The sequence below is a fragment of the Gymnodraco acuticeps genome, unplaced genomic scaffold (assembly GCF_902827175.1).
Source record: "Gymnodraco acuticeps unplaced genomic scaffold, fGymAcu1.1, whole genome shotgun sequence".
Lineage (NCBI taxonomy): Eukaryota > Metazoa > Chordata > Actinopteri > Perciformes > Bathydraconidae > Gymnodraco > Gymnodraco acuticeps.
This window is the reverse complement of record NW_022989979.1, coordinates 1,965,390-1,991,838: the sequence shown is the minus strand read 5'-3', so window position 1 is coordinate 1,991,838 and position 26,449 is coordinate 1,965,390. Positions and strand designations below refer to the sequence as shown.

The window sequence follows — 26,449 nt, the reverse complement described above, 5'->3', positions numbered from 1 at the left end:
TCTATTCCCTGTGAATTTGGTTGTGATAGGCCTACTATAAACATGATTACAGATTTTGTATTAGAGATAGGCCTACAATTGCCAAATATAATAAAATGGTTTCAAATCGCATTATGGGGGAAATTACTTCGATTATACGTTATTGGTTCGTTGGGGGGCAATCTGGCCATTAGCCCACGCAAATCTGAGTTTCATTGATCGGCGTCGTTTCTCCTTTCCCGGTTCACACTCTCGTCCCACCGCAAAGCGATGAGCCTGACTGGAAATCGCCTCCTCAGCTGATGATAGGAGCGATTGATGATAGAAGGCACTGTCTTCGCCTCCTTACAGTCAGAGACCTACCATGAATTTGGCATTTATTGCTCTAACAGCCGCGCTTTTGGCTGCGAATAGCGGCTTCTGTTATTCTAGCAGCGTTCCGTCATTCATCCTGCCGTTTACTGACTGCGTCCAGAGCCGTGGGAAAGACGGTTTCTACCGGGGAGCGATAGACGTCACCGAGTCCGGCACCCGGTGTATGAACTGGACCGAAGTGGCCGGCTTCAAGGAGCGCTACCCTGGCAAAGGAGTTGGAGAGCATAACCACTGCCGCAACCCGGACGGCAGGATCCGACCCTGGTGCTTTTTTAGGAACCACAAAGGCAGAGCTGACTGGGGCTATTGCGACTGTAAACAAGGTAAACACGAAGACCCATACACAGCAATAGCCTACCTATTTTGGGGGGATTCATAATCTGTAGGAATATGTCAACAACATTATGAATTTATATTGAAATTTGCCAAAATGAAATGAATGATAATCTAAAAAATAATACAGGTGGCCCAATATCTAGAAAGTCGCTTTAACTTATAACATGCTAAGATAAGATGTAGATGTACTTTACTAGGACATTATTAATATGAATTTGGGCTGATGAAAAGCAGTTTTTGTTTTACCTCTGTGTGCAAGAATGTTCTAGCTCAATTGTGTTCAACTCAGGAAGCCCATGCTGAAGTAATTAGAGGACACACCTTCAGTGTCCCAGGTGTGAGAGCAGTCTATGCAGATAGCAAGTCTAAGCACATTTGTGTTGTAATGAGTGCACAGGTATTTGCTTATATGGGGTGGAATAACACATTCCAAAGGATCACAAAAAGCAAGTGAGTCATCTCAATACACTGTCTCTTACCATATTAAAAATAGTTTGACATGGGGAACACCACATTATCCAAACCTATGAAGTACACAGGCTTGAGCCAATTAGTGTTGCTAAAAAGAAAAGTGAGGGCAATGAGGACTCTACATCTTTGGACTGATGAAAGGGAGAGAAGTATGACATATAGTGGTGAAAGGAAAAGTGTGATATCCATCTGGCACACGAGAAGCAGCCTGTGGTATTTTTAGTCTTGTAGTGTGTTGGCACATCATGAATAAATCCTCCTCCTGTAATTGATACATGGAATTGATGTATTGATCCAGTTATGTAAGATGTTTGAACAATTGCACACCTTATATTTGGAGTCCAGATTATTTTTGTTTTAACTTCATGTAAGGAAAAGACTGACTCCCCTATGCATGTGTGTTTGAAAATGCACCCTTACATTCCCGGTTATCCTAATAACCTACATAATGTGCATGTAAAAATAGATATGCGCAAAGCATTCAAGTTACTCGATCAATAAACAACCTGCACGGAAGGAAAAAGTCTATGAGGAAAATCTGTACACTTTAGGCAACATCTGTTAAACACTCAATCCCAAATCCTCTTGCACCATGCGTGTTTGAGGACAAAAGACGGACAGAAGGACATAGTCAAACAGTGTTATAGTGTATTTTAACAACAGTTAAAAATAAGTGTTTTCTTTATATAGACTGGTTGTGATGTGTCGACTCACACAACATGTTATGTCAATGGATATCATGAACTGATGTAAAATGATACTTTTTAAATGCAGCCCTTTTGACACAGACAGATTGATTGGATCATTTATAACACAGTTGTATACGCCTGTGTGATCCCCTGTCATCATGACCAAATCAAACAAAGGCTGCCTTTCTTTTACCTCTTTTTTTAACACTTTCATTTAGGGCTTGACAATATATCAACGTAATATTGATAAAGTGCTATGAGAATAGATATTGTTTGAGATTTTGATATCATTGTAACTTAACATATGTTTTTTTTCCCCCTAAATTGTGTAATTTTCTGAACTTGACAGAATTGCCGTTCTGTTATTTGCGTTTACCTTCAAAGTGAATGCATCCACATCAATCCTAATTAATTCTAAGAAATATAAATGTGTACATATTTGTGTGAAAGCACCAATAGCCAACCCTACAGTGTTGTCAGAATATGCTGTACTAATAGTCTGTTCTCCAACTCTCTTTCCATCCCAGGCTCTGTACGTTTGCAAGGAGGCCGCACCAAGCTAGATGGCAGGGTCGAAATGTATCTTGGAGGAGTGTGGGGGTCTGTCTGTAGCGATGACTGGGGGGACGAAGACGCTGCAGTGGTTTGCAGACAGCTGGGCAAGGGGTGAGAGAGAACCCATGCACACACATGCACTCAGACATGGATTATTTGCTGGCCTCTGTCTGCCTCCCCCGCTTACATATTTTTTTAGACACAGGTGCCAGTACAATCACCATCTGCCACATAAATTCACATGTGAAGCTGCCTACAGAGATTTGACATATGGTAAGAGTGTGATAGAAATCTGGTGGGAATGCTAGAACATTTCCCCACAACCTAGACATACACATGCACTCTCTTCACAGTCCTTGTACCTTTCTTATGTGACCCTTGCATTCCAACCCCCCATTCTCCAGCGGTATTTAAATACCTTCAGTGCTCAGCTATTTACCTTGTTACCAGCTCTCTTTGTTACTCTCTTGACTGTGTCTTATGGTCTTGAATTTAAAGGTGCTTTCATGCTAGAAAAGCCACTGACTTGTCGGGTCCACAGGGAGAACGTAGACAGATCATACATATTGACAGTGTTAATAAGCTGGGGTCAGTTTCTCAATTCAGAAAGCGTCTTATTTCCCTGGAGAACAGAGACCTTCTGTGCACTTACTACACATGTTGACACTAACTCCAACACTGGCACGCATGCTGACATGAACACATGCCTGTGTGTGCATATTCACACAGGAGTCAATGAAAGTACACAGCGGAAAGGGAAAGGGGCAAATGTCAGCCATATGTCAGCTGGAATCGTTGGTGATGACTTTCACGTGGCCAGTTACTGAAGCTGTTTTGAGTAAAACTGCTGACCGCATTGGCCCTCCAATGGCAGATCATGAACATACTTATGGCTCAAGGTTACTGCTACCATGTAAACACGTGTGTTGTACCTTTTCTTATAAGATGGGCTGCCTGAGCCTGGCTGCAGCAATTACCTCAGGTGACTTAAACATGAGGGCCAAAATCCCCTAATTAGGTTACATTTCTCTTGAAAAAACTCTCATACGATAAAACGGTTCAACGTCACTTGTCGGTTAAAAAACCTATTTCAGATAAGGTAAACTTTGTCGTTTACTTTCTACATCTCCTTCCAGGATCTCAGGTCGTGCACGTGCAGTTCCCCTGTTTCATCCAAGCATGGCCAAACTCCATTGGAGGGCAGTCCATTGCCAGGGAGAGGAGTCAGACCTGCTCCAGTGTCCTAAGACTGTGTGGAATGGAGGGGAATGTAATCTGGCTGCAGCCATCACTTGCACACAGCAGCAAGGTAGGCACTCCTCATTCGGAATTGTAGGTCTATGATGGATGGAGTGTTTGGATGTGATGAGAACTCTGATAAATCAACAAACCTTCAACATTTCTACAACTCCTACTCAATTCTAACTTTCCTCATGTTTGTACTTTAAAATGACAAAAGTCCTGACATTTTTGTTACCTTGCCTAGTAGTGAAAATGTGTGTTTTAAATGCTTGTGTGGGCTCCAGCAGAAGTGGCGCTCCCTATAAGGCTGGTGGGAGGTGCATCGGGGTCAGAGGGCACAGTGGAGGTCTTCCATGCGGGGCAGTGGGGGTCCATATGTGACGACCAATGGGATGACAGTGATGCAGAGGTGGTGTGTCGACAACTGGGGCTGAGGTGAAGGGGCAAACACACACACACACACAAATTAGTGCCCATCCTCACATGAATTCCAACCAGTAATTAGCATAAAAGGAAATACATTATGTATGGGGAAAAGAATCAAATGTGTGAGAGAAAAATCGACTTGGAGGCTGAGATAAATGAATGTGGGTGTCCAGCCGTCAGTCTTTCTCTCTGTCTCCAAAAGTATGAAAAGTATTCTTTCCATTTGGACACACACAGAGAGGAGCGAGCAGTAAAGCACATCTGGGGTCAGATAATGAATCAGGCTCATTGTTCCTGCATGAATTCTAGTACCACTGAGATATGCATATTTAGCAACGCTACACACTCTTCAAATCTTGATGTGTGCACTTTTTGTCTATGCCAATGTGGTGTTGGTGTTGCAATGTCTCTGGATATGCATGGCAAGCATCTAAAACATGTACAATAGGTTTATTTCATCCAATTTCCACATTAAACTGAACAGCATCCTTAAAGGCATCCTATGCAAAATGCACTTTTTGATGTATTTTATACATACATATGTGTCCCCGGTGTATCAGGAAACTCACAAAGTGTCAGAAAATAAAACCCTCTCTCTTTTCCTCCGTACCCAAACGGGGGTACAATGGAGCTGATCCAGATTTGCTGCCGATATGCCGTAATATCGGAAATGTGGGCTGGCTTTACACCCAGGGCCCTATCAGAAACGTTGCTATAAGAATAAATGCAATGCCTGACGTGTTTTGGAAGTAATATGGTCTTTAATTACATTAGCAAGCATCGCTAACACTCAGAGCTAACGCAGTACTGGAGAGTATGTGTAAAAAAGCAGGAAATTAAAAAGGGAACTCACATTGTAGTAAACCCGCAAGAAAAGAAGCATTTGAGCTCCATACTTTTTCAGAAATAATCCTTGAATTGGTTTGGAACATGATATGGCGTTTAATCGCATGATAGGAGATCTTTAAAGTCAGTAAGGGTGAATCAGTGCATCTGTTTTTAAATGTGTCAAAATAACTGCAAACCAAACCTTCTATTATTCTGTCCTTTTTTTATGTAGCGGTGTAGCGAGGGCATGGGGCCAGGGACATTTTGGCAAGGGTTCAGGCCGTGTGCTGCTGGATGAGGTACGATGCACAGGCAATGAGCTCACTCTGGAGCAGTGTCCAAAAAGTGCCTGGGGGGAACACAACTGTCAGCACTCTGAGGATGCAGGAGTGTCCTGCAACCCTCTCACAGGTAGAACACCACCTGACCCAGCATTAGCAGTCAATGCTATTCAAATATGTTCACATATAGAGATATAAAAGCCAAACCAGGAGATTTGATGTTATTGGGGCAGAAGGGCTTGGATGTACTCTCTGGGGCTTGGATGTATGGGGCAATGGCCAACTCTCTTTTTCTCTTTCTCTTCAGATGGCTCTCTTAGGTTGGTTGGGGGCGCAACCAGCTATGAGGGACGTTTAGAAGTATTTTACCGTGGTCGGTGGGGGACAGTGTGTGATGACGGCTGGACAGACTCTAACACACAAGTAGTGTGCCGACAACTTGGTTACAGGTAATGTGAAGTGGTCATGTTGTCGTACACATGCATCAATCTCAGTACTATTAATAAGTTTGAATAACATCGTGTTTGTGTGTGAACATGTCTACCTGGCAGATTAGGTGAGACTCTCCTTTCCGAAGGATTAGACATCACTCCAGTCCCGCGCTTCGGGGTGGGGTCAGGTCCCATTCTCTTGGATGATGTGAGCTGCACAGGGAAAGAACCGAGCATATTAGTGTGCAACAGGAATGAGTGGCTCCGGCACGACTGCACACATCATGAAGATGTTAACATCGCTTGCAGCCCTGGTCGCAATGGAGAGAGTCTTCCAATGAGTAAGACAGAATCTTATCTTACTGTAAGACTTAAAGGCTAAGATGGCATTGAATGGGTGAAAGAGGCTCAATGTTACTTTTACTATTTTGTTGGATACTGATACAAAGGACATGATGTATGTGCAGATTTAGTTTGTCACAATTCTTTGAAAGACAACGAGCTTGGCACTTTGCACAAAGAGCACACATACTCTGTTGTCAGTGGAAAAGGAAAGCGAATCATGAAAGCTTCTATGTCATTTCCTGCCACTTCATAAAACCTGATAATGGAAGTGCAAGCTGAAATCTGTTTCTAAGATCTCTGCCAAACTCAACCTGCAGTTAATTTGATCTCATCTTACTTAGAAGAGGAAAGCCAACCTGCTCCAAGAGAGGGATAGAGGATGTAAGTCATGCTTACGTTTAAAGGCACAGCTGTTAGTTGGTGTGTCCTGCCTTATTAACTGGGCAGCTTGTAAAGTCGTCATGCTTAATGGATCTACTGCAAACCTTTACCTAAAGTAAATCACCCTGATGTAAAATTATTCACTATTTTTAACTGCAAAATCATATTGGGCACCAGTGGGTTGATGTATTGCCAGACACATAACACTGAACTACTTCCTCTTTATTAGAGGAGACAGAAGGGTTCAGTGGTTTTTGCTGAAAGGGGAAGAAAGGGTTGAATGGTAGGACCATTAATCAAGCTGTGTCTATAGCCTCCAGACAGCAATAAAGATGTAAACGCATAGCGCTGGATAGAACTACTAGTGGCTCAGATTTCACCTCATACTATATATAACTGTTTCATTCTCTGTCATCTGTCTTAATGTTGAATGTAATAGATATGAGTCTGGTGAATGTCACAGAGAGGATACATCATGTTTTTTTCAAGTGATGAAAAGTTGCAGTTAGGTAGCTTATGTTTTTTGGCCAGAGCCTAAGAGACACTGTCACCTGACAATTACCACTGAATAATTGTGTTATTACTACAAATAATTTGTGTGTATTTGTTTGAGTGTTTATGTGTGTACCAAATCCTTCCTTCCCGCTCAACTAAAACAGGCAGATTGGTTTATGTTGTTTTGGGAAAAGGAGAAAAAGCAGATAAGCCCGTCTGTGCTTTGAACACCCCCCCCACTACTCCTCTCTCTCCTTCTCTCTCTCTTTCACTATTTTCTAAGAGACCATCTTGTATGTATTGTAACAGAGCAGCAATGCTGAGAGAGTTCAGAGATAAAAACAGTGTTTGTAGTTCTAAGATAGATGACAAAAATGACCATTTCCTCAACTGCCAACCCCAACAAACAAGTAAACATTCCCACATTTAACTCTCATTACCTTAATGACCCACTCCTATAACTCCTACACGCACAGTGTTCAAAGGCGGCATAGTATTCAACTCATACAGCCACAGAGAACATTTTAAGGCTAAATTGAAGACTGCTGAAGTTGTGTAATGAAAATGAAGTTTTGAGCTACAAAACAAAAACATCTTTATTTTCCATAGCATAAAATGACTTGGTCAGGGTGTAAACTGATCCTGAAAAGGTCCACACATGGAAAATACATTAGCATCCCATAAATGACATTAGTGTGTGTTTGTGTGTAAATGTCTAGGCATCTGTGGGCAGACCATGATGATATGATTGAAACTTAAATACCAGACTGATTTGATTAACACAAGCGAATAGCATTTGAGAGACAAATACAAGAGGGGGAGACTGTGAAAAAACAGAAAGGCAATGAAAATAAAGGATCTGTTTATAGAGTCAGATGTTTAAAAATGTCCCCTTCTGGACACACAAGTTGTTACGCATGCAGACAGATGTTCAAGTTACTTCCTTTGTAGGGGACATGAGCACATGCCCCACTCAGTTTTGATGAGAAATGTGTGTAGTGTCAGTGTTATTTATAGAGTCAGGGGTTTTGGGGAACTTTAGAAATATTGTTTAGCAGGGCAAGTCTGTGTAGTGATTCTGAATTGTGCTTGTGTGTTCTTCAGGTATGCCGGTAAGACTAGTGGGAGGAGAGAGTCCTAGGGAAGGTCGGGTGGAGCTCTATCTGTCCGGGCAATGGGGGACCGTTTGTGATGACGGATGGACTGACCATGACGCTGAGGTGGTATGCCGGCAGATGGGATACAGGTATGCAGTGGCGGCCGGCACATAGGGGCGCTTGGGGCGCTGCCCCCCCTCTTCCCACATGTTTGATTGTCATTAAAAATAAATAAGAAAATATATTTAAAAAATATATATATTTTATATTTTTATTTGTAATGAACAAGGTAAATATTATATAGTTGGTATCGGTAAAATGTATAATATACAATAAAATCTCGATTAAAATGGTGTTACGATGTCTAAAGTTACTGATAAGTCACATGTTTCCTGCCTGGCCGCAGCATGTATCATTACCCTCTCTCGTCTGGGCGGTAAGAAAGGAGCCCTCAGCCAGAGCAGCAGCAGCCAACACATTGCTGACTGTTGCTATCTGTAAACTATGCCGCCGAAACATAATTTCAGTCAATCAGCGTCATCAGATCTGATGGTTACAGGGCGCCAATTTCAGCGCCCGATGCAGTCTGTGAGTTGTTTTGACTCGTAGCCAAGGTGACGCTACAGTAGTTGATGAGGATGGCTGCGTCTGCAGGTGGAGACTCCGGGTGCTAGTGGATCGCCGGAGCTGTACATTAATGATCATTAATCATTATCCATGAGCTAATAGAATGCCATACTCAAACAAAACGTTTTTTTTATGCACTCAATTATGTAGGTTCATTTGGGAAGTGTAGAAATGACCATTGAGGTTTAAGAGAGGAAAGCATTTCACAGCAGCATCCAACTATTATGTCCATTATGGATTAACTATCGATAATCTGTCAATTAGGAATTTTGCAAATACATTTTCAGAATTTTGCTGGAAAACTAAAATGATAAAAGTTAGTTGACAGTTCATTTTTAGTCATGGTCAGAATGTTGGAATACAGTTAACATTTTGAGAGGCTCAGTTGAGAGCTGTGGCATTGCAATGTGATCACTCTATACATTACACTCACTTAAGTGAAGCCAGACGGCCTACTCTGTTTGCAAAATCAATCTCCACTTCTCAGAATTGGCATCTGTCTTACACCTGCCCCCCCTTACTCTGTCTGCCGTTCATCCTTCCAACTCTTTCAACCCTTGACTGTTTTGAGTTAGCACCTCATCAAGCATGTCTGGAGTTTCCAACCATCTCTGCAATGGAAAAAGTTAAACTATATGCTTTAAATCATTACATTACTTATCTTATTCTTATATTACTATATCTATCACTATATTTCATTAATCCATCTTAACAAATGTTACGCTCAAGTTTCAGAGCACTTGTGCGGAGCCGCCTCTGGTGTGCTGCCAGCTACTTTTATTAGGGGTTTAAGCTGTGCTCTTTTGCAGAGCCAAGATACACATCCAATTAAAGGGCAGGCCAATTGTGCATGACACATTCACGGTGACAGATATGTTGAGGCTAAGCTACGTCATCTCATCCTCTCTGTGTCCCATTATGCCTTCCCTCTGAGACACTGTCGCATTTTCCAAAAACAATGGCAATGAGGTGGCAAGGGAAAACTGTACCATAACAAACTGTCTTCAATTTATCTCTCATCACTGCTCAGCATGACGCTCATCCCTTAGTCACCCACTTTTCTGTGACACATTGCATGTAGATGAAAGCCACATCTGGAGTGCATAAGCATGAGAGAGAAATGAAGCGTGTTAGAGGCATGTAAAAGTCATGTTAGGATCATCATTCTGTCTCACACAGGGTGTGGTGAAAGGTCATTACACACACAGCAGGTCCCCAAGGGTGAGAGGTTGCTCTGGGAGTGATAAAAGAAAGTATGCATTAATACACAGAGACTTTCACACAAATTATTTTCAAGTTCAACTGTCACATTAAAGAAGGACCAACATTTAACTGGAAAACACAAAGGAAAAAGTTTCCAGCATAATACATACAAATATATTTGGGGGAAAAAATTCAGGGCCAAAATAGAGCGTACTAAAACATACCATTAACTTGGAAACTGATTTAAAGGCAAAAGGTTTGCTTGTTTGTAACCAATTATTTTGTATATCTGCAAATGTAAAAAAAGGCAAAGCTGAAAATGTATTTATGAAGCAAAAGTATGTAATTTATACTAAGGTAATTTCAAAGTGCTTATACACTTACACTCAAAAATGGATTTAAAACAAAATCAAATCTAATCATAATGAGAAAATAAAGTTAAAAAAACAACAATAATATATACATAACTAGAGGGCAACAGAATTGGGTTTTATTGTAAGCCTTTAAAATCACATTGTGAAGATGTTGCCATGCGACAAAAAAGGTTACAGAGGCTAATCTTTTCTTTCATCCTCCCTTGCGATATTTACAACAGATCCAACAAAATGCAGCCAAGTAAATAAATACTATCCATTCAACATTTTAAAGATGCAAACACGAAATATAATATCTGAGAAAACTTTTGACTTCTCTTTTTAACTTGATCTTTTAATATCCGAAGCAGATTGTGTGGCATTTTTTGACTGATGCTGTGTTTCCAAAGAAACACACCAAGCAGGTTCAATGTCAGGATCTAGGCTCGGTTCCAAGTGAGTTGGAGGTTCGCCCTTTGCTTGCTAAATACCGCTCAGGGAGCTATTGGAGTCACAGACACAATTCTAGATGTCTCAATAAGAGACATGAGATTCCCTTTGGACAATTTGGGATACAAGACCTGCCACCTATCATACCCCCGGGACGCAACACAAGATCCTCCCTGTCGGTAATCTATCAGTCTTAATTAAAATCCCAGTTACAGCCTATACAGGCCTACATACACACCCACAACCTATAGGCCTCTTTGTGCTAGCTGTTTGACAATTAAAGTCAGAGGTGAGAAATTGATACAAATACTGTTATCAGATTGTAAAAGTGGTTTGACCCGGTGTGCGTCACTGCCAGAGAATGTCAGACCATAACATCTATACTAACATGTCATCACCGCCTATCTGATAATACACACGCACGCACGCACGCACGCACGTACGCACGCACGCACGCACGCACGCACGCACGCACGCACGCACGCACGCACGCACGCACGCACGCACGCACGCACGCACGCACACACACACACACACACACACACACGCACACACACACACACACACACACACACACACAGACAGCAATATCTGGCAGCCAAGCATTTAACATTTCAATGTTAGTGGAACAGACCAACACACATTGCTACATTTACAATTCTGACAAAGTGCAGGGAGAGCATTACTCCAGTTTCATCTCTTTCCTTTGCCCACTGGTGAAGCCTACAATGTATTATATTTTATTTATTACTTTTCTAGGTGAAACCTGATTACATTGTTTGAATTGTTGAATCCTTATAGGTCTCTCAGGTTGGCAAACCAGGGTCTAGATGTTCAGAGCTAAGTTTAAAATGATGGGAGGGCAAGCATTTGAAGTCAAAGCCCTACATTTTGGAGTTTGGAATAGTTTACCTCTTTCTCTTTTTTGAAAAGCTTCTCATGACGTTTATTTACTTGCTTCCTGTCTTTTTTGTATTTAATGCTCCTATTATGAAACTTAGTTTCTTACCTCAAGCCTACAGTAAATACGGAGTTTCAGTTTTCCAACTAGTATCATTTATTAAGCAATGGCAACTAAATCTGTGTGTGTTTTGTTTCCCTGCTATTTACCACAGTGGGGTGGCAAAGGCCCGTGTGATGGCGTACTTCGGGGAAGGCACAGGACCGATCCACGTGGACAATGTGAAGTGCAGCGGCGAGGAGCGTTCGTTGGCAGACTGCATCAAACAGCCACCCGGCACACACAACTGTCGCCATAGTGAGGATGCTGGGGTCATCTGTGACTATGGTGAATCTCAGCACAGCTACCAAGAGGTGAAAGGTCAGTACAGTTTGTTTTTTCCTTACAATAAATGAATGTGTTTAACAAACATTTCCATCATGTCAAATACACTGAAAAACTAATGAGAAACAAATGGCTAAAGAGAAGTTAGGAGGGAAGATTCTGAGAGAACTTCTGTGGGTGTGTGTTTGTTTCCAGATGGTAAAATGGAGAGAGCAATGTTATTTCTTCACCCTGTCTGTCACCCATCAGGGCGACTCACACAATGCTATCCGTTACCGACACATATGCTATTACTTCAATTTTTCACATGCACATACTGGGGAAAGTCAAACCAAGGCAGGAGAATGTTTTGTCTCTTCAGTATGATAGATTACCTCTTGTTAAAAATAGCTCAGTCTATGTTTGTATGTTTTAACACAAGATACACACAGACTATGAAAACGATCTCTCATTTATTTTATTTACTTTATTTTTCAGGTTCATATGTAGAAGTAAAATATTAATTTGAAGCAGTATTCTTTTTTGGATAAGTCTAAATATTTAAAAAAGTCAACATCTGAGCTAAAATGTATGGTTTAACAATCATCACCCTCCTACACTCTCTCACATATACACACTCAATGGTTCCTCTTTTGTCTCTGTCAGATCCTGTCAACTCAATCTGTGGTTTGCGGCTTATACACACTCGCCAGAAACGAATTATAGGAGGAGAAAACTCTCTGAGGTAAGCTGGAAAGGACAGGAGGGATTAATGAGAGTGCATAGAACGCCTGCCAAAGACATATAGAATAAGAATATTGGACACATGGAAAACAGCTGATCTATAGCTACATGCATATAATATATAATTGTGTGTACTTACAAACACAAACTATATGTGGGCAAAGCAAAATGTCAGTATTAAATGTATTTAATGTTTGTCATCTGCAACAATTTACTCTAAAGCAAAGCATGTGTGAATGATGTGTGGGCGTGTGTGTGTTGTGTGTGTATTGTGTATGAAGAAGAGATAAACATGCTGGGATAAACATAGAGAAAAGCAACATGTATGCATCTTTGTGTGTGAGTGTCTGTGTGGTCACATGTATGGATGTAAAACCAAATAACTTTGGTACTGAGTATTTACACACTGAGTATTTATTTGTGTTTTAGTGGGTACGCATGTTTAGAATACATCAGGCGTGTTTACACTAGAAGTTCACACTAAATGTATTCTGGCATTTATGCTTATGTTGAAAAATAAATCCTATTTGTAAATGGTGCTTGTAATGTTCTGTATCACTTTCTAAGGTTGCACGTGGATGGCATACCCAATATGAAAGTGTTTTAATTGTTGCAATGTTGGCTCTTCTTAAGGGTTTTTTCACTTCTTAAAAAAGTGTCTTAATGTGTTTTTGTGTGTGTGTGCGCTGTGTGTCTTTAGAGGGGGCTGGCCATGGCAGGCCGCGGTTCGGTTGCGAGGATCTCGTGGAGACGGGAGGTTGGTGTGTGGAGCGACTCTGATTGACAGCTGCTGGGTCCTCACATCAGCACACTGCTTCAAGAGGTCAAAAACACACACTGCCTATTCACTCATGTTTGTATGTGTCACAATTTGAAATGGACACGCTATGTTACATTTAAAAAAATATATATATATTGCAATGCAGAAGGTTCAGTATGAAGGCAAGGAAATAATGACTTACCTTAATATATCTGTTTACGTGCCTCTCAAAACACAGGCCAAGCATCTCCCCCCTCCCCCTTTTCCATGCACTCACAACACAGCGTTTCCACCCGTCAGTGTCAGTGATTGGTTGAGAGTCTTTATTCATGGTAATGTGGCTGTGCTTATGCATACATTTAACTCTGCCTTGAGCTCCAGCAGAACTACACAAACTAATTGTCTGCTTCCCCTTGTATATTTAAGTCTGGCAGAAGCAGGAGAACCTCAACAATGTGAGCATTGATAAGCAGTGCTTTAGTTGTGGTTGTGGTGCAGTCGGCCGGGAGTCATCATTTTCACTTCATCTGGTCTAGTGGCCTCCACATGGTACCACCACCTTGAAATCAATCACCTTATGAATACAGCAGAGAAGGCGGAAGAAAATAAAAAAAATAGGAAAAGGAAATGAGTAGAAAAAAATAAATATAAAATAAAGTTCAATAAAGTTGCGGGTTGTGAGAGCACCAACCCTAATGTCTGCATTTTATATTTATGCAGCACATGTATGGCTGTCAGACTCCATTTTTAAGAGTAATATATTTTGGTTGCATTATGAAGTATGAGTCTCAATAATTGGGTTTGAGGAAACCAGAACTCTTTACAGGGCTCTGCAGCTCTACCACTATAAATCCAGATTGTTCCACATTAAAGAGAGTCATGTGGTCATTCACTAAATCCTTTCCAATGCCATTTCTCCAGGCATCCCCAGGGCTTAATGGAGGGACGTCTACGCTGTGATCTGACTTGCACCTCTGCTTTGTTTAAATGACACACACAGGAAGCATACAGCTGAGCTTTATGCTGCAAATTTAGACCACTTGGGATGTAGCAATCATGACTTCTCGGACTGATTAATACTAACAAATGTGTTGACCAGATTAAAACTAGCGGGCAGACCTCTGGCAAAGCTATATGCCATATCTCCTAATCTTAACAAATGTAAAACATTGTGCGTATCCTCCCTGTGTTTTGAATCTGTTACAACATTTAATGGCTATTCATTGGCCTACGCTACACCCTTCACAAACTTTCTGGAAAATCAGGCCGGACATTTTTGTGATCCATTTTTACAATCACACACAGATCAAACAGAAAACATAACCTCCATGGCAGAAGCAATACTGACTCTAAGTCCTTTATAACTTTGGTAAGTCATTTTATTGCACTACAGTGTAAGCACTACAGAAGCCATAATAGTTAGCCTTAAACATAACACCTTCAGATCGTTCTTCAATCAATCAATCAATCAATCAATCAATCAATCAATCAATCAATCAATCAATCAATCAATCAATCAATCAATCAATCAATGTTTATTTATATAGCCCAATATCACAAATGTTACATTTGTCTCAGTGGACTTCACAGTTTGTACAGAATATCAGTATTTAATATCAGTTATTGTGGTTGAGTGCCATAGTTTCCTTTGTGTAAGAGGGAATAATATATCTTTCCGGGACTTGAACTGGTGACCTTCCAGTTGCCAAGCCAAATCCCTATGGACTTTGCCACCACCGCCCTAATTATATTAAATGGAATATAATAATGTTTTGTAGCTTGTGGAATGAAATTGTCAGATTCAGACGGATGACACTCCTACAATAGTAACACCTTGCTGACTGCTGGAGATTGGCGCAACATAAGTACAACAACATGTACAGTTTCCTAGTGTAACAGTTAATGATTTACTATAGAGTCTTATTGTGGCCCAAAGAAAACTCTAAGTGAACACCAACATAGAGCATACTGTATTAAAACACCACCGAATTTATATTTTATATTTGAGCTGTATGTAAGATTTGTTATCATAGACACTGTAAGGAAACAAACAAGGTTAAATACAACACAATACCCCTGCTGCCTGATCACATGACATATCAGTCTTTAGTACTTCAAGCTGTAAGCTTGGGCAATGACAGCTTTGTTTGCTGCGAGCAAGCCAGAGCACGTAGACCAAGATAGGAACTTCCGACTTAACAGTGTCACCTTTCTTACAGTAACCAACATAGGGTGGTAAATAAACAAACACACATGGCAACAAAGAAATACACCTATGCAGTCACACAATTAACATAAAATACATAATTAAGTTGGCATACACACTCCTGCTTGTTCTAATTTTGACACAAGCACCGATACTTTTATAATTACATGTTAATGTGCAACTACTAAGTGTAGCTAACATGATCATGTTTCCTTATCCCTCACACTACTATTACCGATTAGTGGCTTCATAAAAGAGTGACCTCAGGTCGGTGGTCACATGCTGTCAACATGATAAACCTATTTATATCTTGAAGCTGTACAGCTAGGGGCTTGCCAAAAGTAACACAACTCCAGCAGATTTTTAACTGCTTTTAGCCACAACAACAATACTTGAAAAGTAACTGAGGTGTCACATTCAAACTCCTTTCTAATCCTGAGATGTTGCCTTTATGTTCGGTATGTACTGTACGTAGATGAGTAGTCAGCAGTGTATCCGCTTTTCCAGGAACGTCATGGCTTTCCCAGGTCAGGAGATCTTTCCGGAAACACTCCACCAGTTGTAACTGGACACAGAGACTTGGCTCGATCGAAAGGCATCTTCCTTTACACCTCTCCACTTCCTTCTCTTCTCTCCCTGCCTCTCCTTTTCCCCTGACTTCCCCTACTTTACCTTTATTTAAAAAAGGCCAAACAGCTCAATCAAGCAAACAGAAAGCATGGAAAATAATTCATTATGTCAACCTATGAGTCAGTTTAACGCATAAACACAAAGTCACAATGACTGATGTGTTGTTATTATTCTTCCCTTTTTCATTTCTTAAGTTGTCCAAACAGCTTTCAACTCTTTCTTAGTAATGGTTACGGCAGAGACCAAGACAGACCATCAACATATCGAAAACGTTGCAGGAAGAATATAATGCCTCAAACATATGGGTTAAAATCTATTATTCTATTAACTACAGTAGTGCTGCTGACTTTATTACTGTGTGAGCTCAGTGTAATGGATTGTTCTTTTTCCAGATGTAGTTTAACTATTGATGATTTAACTCCAGCCAATGCTCGTTATTTATGTATCAGCAGTGGGATTGCTCATGCACACACATCCTCTTTCTTTAATGGTCCTTCTCGATCCTTTCCCTCTATTTCTCTCTGCAGATATGGAAACAGCACCAAGCAGTATAAAGTTAGAGTGGGCGACTACCACTCACTTGTGCCTGAGGAATACGAAGAAGAGTACGGTGTTGATCAAATCGTCATCCACCCAAGCTACCGGTCCCAAAGCAACGATTACGACCTTGCCTTGGTTCGTCTGTCACCTGGGGCAGTGGGCCAGATGCCGGGAGAGTGTGTGTCATTCAGCCGTCATGTTCTTCCCGCCTGTCTGCCCATGAAGAAAGAGAGAGTGCTCAAACAAGCCAGCAACTGTCACATTACCGGCTGGGGGGATACAGGTGAGGGTGTGTGTGTGTGTTGTGTGTGTGTGTGTGTGTGATGTGTGTGTGTGTGTGTGTGTGTGTGTGTGTGTGTGTTGTATGTGTGTGTGTGTGTGTGGCCTAGCATTACTATACTTGTGGGGACCTAAATCTGTTTACATAGTCACGTGTGGGGACTCGCCTCCCTTATGGGGACAAAATGGAGGTCCCCATGAGGGGAATCATTAATTTTAGCGTGAAGACTTGGTTAGGTTTAGGGTAAGGGTAAGGTTAAGGTTAAGGGTAAGGGTAAGGGTAAGGGTTAGGGTCAGGGTTAGGCATGTGTTGGTTATGGTTAAGGTTAGGATAAGTCTCCAGAAAATGCATGTGAGTCAATTTAATGTCCCCTGAAGTGATGTATACATGGTATGTGGTGTGTGTGTGTGTGTGTGTGTGTGTGTGTGTGTGTGTGTGTGTGTGTGTGTGTGTGTGTGTGTGTGTGTGTGTGTGTGTGTGTGTGTGTGTGTGTGTGTGTGTGTGTGTGGTATAGTGTAGAGAGGAGGTGGGTGTGATGGCCCTGAGGTGCAAATCATTATTTTATTCTTGAATTTAAAATGTTGGAGGAACTGTTAATGGGAAGGTGTAGGAGCTTTAAGCTTTTAAATATGTAAAGATACGGGAAGTGAGAAAAGATGGGACTTTAAAAGATAGATCCAACCAGATCTAACCCATTTCCCTTTTTTTTTTTATCTCTAAAATGTTAATTTCAGGACTATATTTTTATGTTTGTTTATTCTTCTTCCTTGAGCCAAGCTCTTGAAATGAATGCAAACAGAGCTGCAGTTTTTTTACAATCATCATCGCAAACAATCTGGTATATGCCTCACTAGAATTCCGTTTATTTAAAAAATATTGATCAGGTAAATTGGAATCTAGAAAATATTTGTAAAGGAGATCTGGGATCATAGAACATCATATCACACCACAACTATATGTGGTAGAGTTCGACTTGAACAGACAGGTAAAACATCCAGTGCTGTAACCACGGTATTTCTACCATATGTAAGTCATTTTGAAAGTCAGCTGCAAATGCATTTAAAGGAGAAGAGAATCCTTCACTAGTAATTGCACTTGTTTGAATTCACGCTCTGTATCTTTCAAAACACTTGACTGTATGCACCGCCACACATCTGTTAGTGATCTTTAAATGACATGCCAATGTCATTAATCATTGCAACTTAGTCACAAAGGGCAACAGAAGGTCTCCTAAATACTTATGCATAAACATGTACTCCCTTTTGAGATGGTGTGTCTTCTTTGACGATTGAATTCACAAGGGAGATTGTGTGTGTTTGTCTTTGTGGGAAAGAGTGTTTTTATTACTGAAGTGTGATGACAACATCACAGTTATTTATAGTGTGATGCTGGCAATGCTTGTTTAACTTAAAGCACAATGTCTTCTTTGTTCAGCTGTTGCATTTGGCTATAAGCCACTCATATACAGTATCACACACACACACCACCACACACACACACACACACACACACACACACACACACACACACACACACACACACACACACACACACACACACACCACAACCACACACACACACACACACAACCACACACACCCACACACCCACACACACAACACACACACACACCACACACACACACACACATACATACCTAGCATCCTAAGCCACCATGGATAGTTATTAACACTGTGTGGTCACAGAGAGAAGCAGCAGAAAAACCCAACACTGCACTTCGTTACCTTTGCATCAGTAGTCCCCTTTCAGTTTGTTTGTGCATTCCGACGTTCACGTGTAGAAAGCCATGGCAGGGTCCGGTCCTTGTCGTTACTGGTTGTTTGAGGGTACTGGAAATATCTGGAAGGATTAAAAAGAGGTACAGGAGAAAGAGGGCAGAATATTAGTAGAAGAAAATATTGTTGGATAGGTTCAACCTCTCAACAAACACATTTGGCCAAAGGGGTAAGTTCCATGCTGGAAGTTCAACAATATGATCCGGAGACTTGCATATTAATCAAAGGTAGCATATTGTGGGTTAAACCTGCAAACAGGCCAACATAAAACGGGACACAGTCAGCATGCCAGGGGAATTACATTTCTTATTCATTTTAATTGGGATCCTTCATAAGATGAAAGAAAACAGCCTCTCCTAATACTCTGCCAGAAACCTTGAAATTGATTAATCTCTAAATTAGAGCTCGCTAATGCCTGAAAAAATGAGGGTGCCTTTGATAAGAAGGTCAAGTCAACCGGAGTCTGCTGCCCAATTGTAGGGCAAAGCAACAAAAAAAAGCTATGCTCATGGACTTCATGTGTCAAATAAATCAGAAAATAGGAGTCTTATAGTAGTCTAGTAGTAGAGTCTCACACTGATGTTGTTATTCTAGCGTGTTAATTTTCAGCAGGTATGGTGGTTACCATGTTAGTTTGGTGTAATTAGTGCTACACACAAAGTACATCTGAGGTTGATTTGAATTTAATTGCAGTGATTTATTCATAACCAAAGTGTTAATATACATTATGATGGGATGAAGGTCACTGGGTAAACATTCACAAATGAACATGATTGTGGGTCCCACAATTGGATGGTAAACCCTGTAATAGTTTCCAGACTTTCTCTCAAAACCCAAACTGCCAACCTACTGGTCATGCTACAAGACCAAATAGATGAGCAGACTGACCAACATAACCATCCCATGCCACTATCATGGTTTAAACACTAACATTATGCTCACAAACACTTTAATTCTAAACTGTAATGCTTTGCCTTTTTTCTCAGGTCGCTCATACTCCAAGACCCTTCAGCAGGCCCCCATATCCTTACTGCCCCGTCGTCACTGCCAGCATCATTTCCACAGCGCCTTCACAAGCCGCATGCTCTGCGCCGGCAGCATCCAGTCGGAGAGGCGTGTGGACAGTTGCCGTGGTGACAGTGGAGGTCCGTTGGTGTGTGAGCGTCCAGGAGGGGGTTGGGTGGTTTACGGGGTCACATCCTGGGGTCATGCTTGCCGGACACAACAGTCCCCTGGCGTCTACACCAAAGTGTCTGCCTTCAGCCCCTGGATACGCAAGGTGATTACACGTGATGACCAAAAAGAGAGAGGACGATAGAAGGACAATTATATATTGAGAAGAATCACACTTAAGACTTTCTTGAACTGATACAACAATATAGTTCAGTCATGAATAACTGATGTCATGATGTTATCACCTGATAATCCGGGGATGTTAGTTACAACCTGACTTTCAAATTAAAAGCACAAGGCAATGCTGGACTTGCTATAAATTGGATAAACCATCCACTTAGAAACTTTTAAATATTTTTGGGAGAGAGGAGGGTTATAAGCACTTATGTAACTGATTTAATATCATCTTGAGATGCAAGATTTTGTATTGTATTCAAATCTCAACCCAAGAGAATCTATGTAACTTAAATATCTTGTTTCATGTGACATTGCATGCTAAACTTCTGTGCTTGCTTTTACAATGAAATGATTGTGTAACTTATGATATGTGATTAAAAATGTTGAAAAGGGACCACAGTTAAAAATACAACAACATACTGTTAACATGTACAGAATTAGCCACGCATTGTATGGACTTGAACACTTTCACAAAGAACCCCCTTAGGTACTTATTGCATATTATCTTGTGCTTTTGTGTTTAGCATTCTAGTCATATTGACATTTGCCAAACTGAAATATGTAATTCGACCTCATTTTATTATTGTTTTTTTTTTTCTCTGTGCTCATTGTTTTGCTGTGTAAAAAGCATATTTCAGGTCTTAGTTATTTCTCAGGCATTTATCATTTGCATGCAGTCAGTATTTCTCCGTGTCTCAGTGCTGCTTAACATTTGCAGAGGAAGAAAGGGACTAAAGTGTTTCTGCGTCCAAGCACATTATAGCAAGTGTTGATTTGTCATATCCTCTTCTAATTCATGAGCTTTTGTTTTGGCGGGATAGGGTTGTTGTTGTTGTTGTTAAAAGAGACAATCTGGTACACTTGAAAAACTACACTGCCATCTTTTTAGGTGTAAACTGACTATTTGTACTGTAACATTTCTTTATAAATACGATTTTGTAAAAAAAATTGATGTTGACACACCGATGAAATATTAAGGCACATTGCTGATGGAACTGTAATGTATAATTAGCAGGTAACACTTTATAGTAACCATTATTAATAAAGGGTTGATTGATATTAAGATTAACTTTAAATAAAGTTATAGATTTAAAATTAAATACATGAACTTGCAATTTAAATTATGATCAGATGTGAATGCAAGAATGTATTATCTTTCTCAAGTCAAACCTTTCAGTAACACTATCTTACTAAAATTGATCAAGAACATCAAGAATAACACCTTTTATCAAAGGTTTAATGTTCAAGTTCTTAAGTCTTATCTATTTTTTATTTACAAAAACAGCTATATACACAAACTTTCACAATGATACACTTGGGTAAAAAAACTTTTTTCGCACTTGATATCACACATTCTGTGATCCTCCCACATCTGAAAGAACCCTTTTAGGTTTGTTTCTGACTGCAAACTGTCAAAGTGAGCACCACTGTGTCAGACAATGTGTATGCACACACACCCAGACACAGTGTGGCTGGTTTGTCACACTGTATACGCTACAGAAATGGCAGCCAGTTGTCCTTATTTACAAGGCAAACATGTAATGTTGACTCAACACAACTTAAGAACTGGGACCAACTGCTACAGTGGGAGGCTGCATGAGATGTTGGCATGAAAAAAATCACATTTATCATCTTCCCAGAATTTGTTATTGTTCCTCATGTGCTTAAACAATATGTTTTGCATCATTAATGTAACTTTTTACCAGTTATGTAATGGCATTGTTTCTTCTGACAAAACACTACAGTACATTTCCCATGCATTTAGTGAAAGCGTATTGTCTTTAAAAAGCGAAATACTTCCTCTTGCCACAACATCTATATCAGTACAGTATGTTACAGAACAGCACCGCCGTGTGGTTGACCCATTACATGAAACTGGTCCATAAATCTGTATGGATGGCCCTTGCAATTGCAATTGAATTTACTTTTACAGCAAGATACAATGATTATATCCCCACATAGAACATTGTCCCCTGGACATTAACACTGTATCATCTATAGCATTTTCGAAACCAAAATACATAACTTGAGCCCACAATGATTCAAACGACTTTGAAAGGCATCATACAAATAATGTTGTTGTCATTACGCTCATATTTGGGGTTGATCCGATGTTTTGGCTCTACTTTAGACAAGCTTTAGATTTTGAATATCACGTTCAATGTAACTTTCGCTTATCAAGTTGCTCAAAATGCATTAAGGACTTTATATCAGTGTACCATTCCCTTTTTCCTCCTTATATATTTGGGATGAAGCATAGTGAAGTTACGAAACGCGTTATCAAAATAATGAGTCAACCAGGTGTGATGGTTTCACACTGCTAAACTATTCCACGGTAACAACATATTAGGAAGGAGGAAGCTACTTAATTAACGAATAAGCTCAGAAGGCACAAGGAGGGGATAAATATAAATTTTTCTGATCTTGTTTCACATCTGCTAAATGTTTTGCCTAAACTGACAGAACTTCTCTCAGCCAAAGCACAGTAGTCCTTAATTTGTAAGAGCACCCTCCTGTGGTCACTATCACACATTACAACATATTGGAACTAATTTTCTAAGGTTAATATTATGGAACATCTAACATCAAAACGTTTTGTTATTCCCCCGTCCACCAAAAAAAGTGTGAATGTCATATAGCGTAAAATAAATAATTTAAAAAACCATTGATAAACAATTAACATAATATACACTTTAACTAAATACATTTTATGGTAGTTGAATTGAAGATTCTATTGAATTTCATAGTGGTTATTATGACAATTATTCAATTTAATTATTTTTGCTTTCTTGTGCTGGTTTTTTATGTTGATTATCTTTGTCAAAACATTGTTTATGTCTGCTGATTACATTTCCAACATCGACGCTGCAGTTATATTGAAAATGTTCAAGATACTGAATAAACATTGTGAATATACAATCAAAACACCTGATGAATAGAGGAACCAGGGAGCATTGCCCTTTTTGTCTTTTTCTTTTTGCTATTCCCACTGAACCTCTAGCTCTCTGCACTAATGAGCTTATATTAGATGTCACCAGAGGAGGTGCAGAACAGAAGGTCTCATTATACATGGATAATTTATTTCTGCTCATATCTATTTCCATCCCTTAAAATCTGGCAACACTTGGGAAAACCAGTTGGGAAAGATCTGAGAAAACTGCTAAAACATGAAAAGAGTGATCTCATGCGGATTAAAATTGGCTGCTAGAAAAATCATCTTTAACCAGATGTGTTTGAAGATGGCTGGATTTTTTTTTACAGTTTTGGGATTTGGGTTACTTTTTTATATCTCTATGTACAACACGAGTAATGTACTTATTTTATCATTGTATTTAAACTTGAATTATTTAAACTATAATCTTAAAAAAAGCCTTTTGGAACAACAGATCTACATACTTATAAGAAAAAGATATTGCTGCAACAACCTAAATCTTCGTATGGCATTTTACCAGGCTGCAACTTCTGCTTTACAGTGACTGTAAAAACATTTCCTATTTGATATCCCTAAAACATTATGACTGTTTGCTGATATCCTATAAAGTATAATTTCTTTCATCTTTACCGTATCTGCAGACCACAGACTTAATATGTAAAAACGGAGTGCTTCCTGGTATTACTCACCGCTTTGAACTCTAAAGGTCGAACCCTGCTGTCGATAAACCATAACTGGATTATTTCAGCCCTCTAACAGAGTCAGTTATATCTCCTTACAAACACAATGGACTCCTGCAAGGATGCAGCTACTGTAGATACGGTTAGTGATTTATGGGAAGCTTTATTGTATACTTCCATTATCATCCATATCTGGCAAAAAGGGCTCTTTGAGTTTAAAGTGTGTTGAAAGTGCCTTGGATCTTTTCAAATATAGACCATATGTTCACTATCTGACATTCACATGCTGTGTGTTGTCCTTTACTTCTGCCATGGATGTTTTAATTGATTTCTCCCAGAGTACAGTCTTACATTTTTTCCTTTTGTGACTACATGGCTAAACTTTAGCTGCCGCTTTGGTAATGTCAAATCTTCTCTGTCACATTCAGGGTTTATTGCAAATGTTCTTCATTTTATGATCAGAGACTTTAACAAAACATTGCTCAACAAATACAATCTCTCCTTACAACCCTTACTGCAGCATACCACACCCTCTGATATGTGATTACCATGTTGTCCATTGAAGTATGGGTTCACATTTCAAGTATGTCTGAGAAGAAAAATCAGGTGTGTTATGTGTTATATTGTTTACAACATTAATGGTGACTGTGTTAAAACCAAAGACAGTAAAAATGTGTCAAACAGCAAACTGTCATCCATGCCATTTTCACTTACCTTAAAAAGGACAAAGAGGCTACTGTCAACCATTTATGCCACATCATGTGTGAACGAATGTTAGTATGATGGTGTGTCCCTGTACAATATGGGTTATCTGTGTTGTGTACTTGGTCACAAAAGACACATATTATGCACTCAGTAATATTGATTTCTTTAATTTTGGTTTGTGTGTTTGACATTTAGAGGTTTTTTTGCATTCAGATTGAAGCTCAACAACGTAGGCCACTGGTTTTTTAAAAGGAAAGAAAAAGAAGGTTGAAACTTACAAAACAAAGACTGCCTGCTGTTACAGTAGCTACTTAAAGAGTCTTGGAATTAAGTGTCATATCCATTAGGCTCATTTTGCTCAGTTTACTTCCCACAAACTCATGTCCCCTCAGTCTTCAGCGCTGAAGTCATCAGTGCTCATGCTCTGCTAAATGGACACAGCGTTCTTCTGCATGGCTTGTCAAAGGAAAATAATGAGTGGGCAATGCATCTTGCTTCAATGACTAATTTCTAGTCCACACTTTCCAGTGAAAGCCTCAAGTGACATCTCTAAGGGTGAACAAGGCTACCAGATCTACCAGAAACTAGCTTCACTTAAAACAACTTTTTACAAATTGATAAGAACCTGTCATGGCAAGTAACAGCCAGTCACCCACCCTGAGTCTATGCACTTATCCTCCCTGCTTATACACTCTTATTGTGACAAAACAACACTATAAAAAATATTTAAACAAAACCACAAAGGCTGCGTTTCTTTTGTCTTGAAAATACATGGAATGGAACATAGTGCAAAGTCATCTCTATGGGAACCACGCACAGCTGACCCGCGCTGTCCTGGCATCATAAATTAAAGGTGAAAATAAAATAAAATAACCATCAAAGTCACTGCAGGTCTGCACGAGAGTTCACAAAAGTTCTGAACAGCGTGTGACCTTCAAAGATTGCTCTTCATCTTCCTAATGTGGCTCTTCCTTTTAGTCCCGCTTTCTTTAGAGCTGTCGGAGTCTTCTGAAACTCTGATTCCTCCATCCATTCTTTCAAGAGTTCAGTTTCAGAGCGCCAACATTTGTTTGCGCTTTCATGCCTTCGGCTCCTTCCAGCAGTGTCCTAGCTCCGAGGTGGAACAAGGCATCTTGTCCTTGCCATCACCTCAGGGTTCACTAAAAGGCCACAGACAGTGTATCTGAAGGTCAGGTGCTCCTGGTCACTTCCTGGTCTTGGACCTCTTGACCTTTAACCCTGGTTAATGGATGCCAACGTTATCTAACCTTCAGAAATAGGTAACAAGATGGAGGGGGTGGAGAATAAAAAACAGAGAAAAAGGACAAAGATAAGAAAAAGTAATTTAATCCAATTCCTTCGCCTATTGATTCAAATGCCAACCATGAAAAAGGGAAAGAAAACAGGCTCTGATTGCTGTGAATTGGCTGGAAAACCTAAGCAGCCTTGTCAAGTGGCTCCCTCTGATTCATAAACAGTGACAAACAGTTGCACAAACAAATCCGCAGACAAAGAAAACATTGTTGAGCACTGCAGTAGAAAGAGGGCTCTGCAGAGATCAAGGTGAGCAATTACACCAGGAAGCTTCACAGCCACATGTTTAGAATAACCTGACTGGATTATGAAGTAATTACCGTACTCAAATAGATGTCTTGCTTTGCTTACATGTTAGTGATATTTGTATTTTCTTTGTATTTTGAATCATCCCATCATGTCCTACATCTGTTGCTGTTGCTGTGTGTTTAACTAAGGGCAATGACATATATTTCATCGTACCAATTAAATCCAAATCAATGACTGTGGTGGGTTTGAATCCTCAAGCGTCTTTGAGCACCTGATAAAGCGCTAGATGAATACAATGTATTATTATTAATATTTTGTTTCTAGCACTGTCTAAAAGATAGATTAGGCTTAGATCTAAGTGTCAGACTTCCTATAGATGTTGTAGTTCGTCCATGGCTTATCGCTTTTGTTGTTGACTATCTTGAGTAAATCAAA

At 40.0% G+C, this 26,449-nt stretch overlaps 2 protein-coding genes across 3 annotated transcripts in view; one reads left to right on the top strand and one right to left on the bottom strand.

Moving 5' to 3' along the window:
• The first annotated feature begins 139 nt into the window (after positions 1 to 139).
• LOC117543420 (neurotrypsin-like) lies at positions 140 to 20,971 on the top strand. Of its 2 annotated transcripts, none has more exons than XM_034211714.1 (13): positions 140 to 677; positions 2,378 to 2,516; positions 3,542 to 3,714; positions 3,932 to 4,082; positions 5,134 to 5,312; positions 5,490 to 5,631; positions 5,734 to 5,954; positions 7,939 to 8,080; positions 11,680 to 11,885; positions 12,495 to 12,573; positions 13,273 to 13,395; positions 16,696 to 16,991; positions 19,771 to 20,971. In XM_034211714.1, exons 1-13 carry the CDS (start codon positions 344 to 346, stop codon positions 20,100 to 20,102), a joined length of 2,517 nt encoding a protein of 838 aa, XP_034067605.1. In that variant the 5' UTR covers positions 140 to 343; the 3' UTR covers positions 20,103 to 20,971. The 2 variants fall into 2 exon arrangements, with proteins under 2 accessions (XP_034067605.1, XP_034067606.1); XM_034211715.1 differs by having other exon boundaries at positions 142 to 677; positions 3,935 to 4,082.
• A 3,631-nt stretch (positions 20,972 to 24,602) lies between these two features.
• Positions 24,603 to 26,449, bottom strand: part of ndst3 (N-deacetylase/N-sulfotransferase (heparan glucosaminyl) 3) — a 44,159-nt gene continuing 42,312 nt past the window's right edge. Inside the window, 1 exon segment of the mRNA XM_034211713.1 lies at positions 24,603 to 25,719. Coding sequence (XP_034067604.1) covers positions 25,711 to 25,719 — 9 coding nt within the window. The 3' untranslated portion in view covers positions 24,603 to 25,710.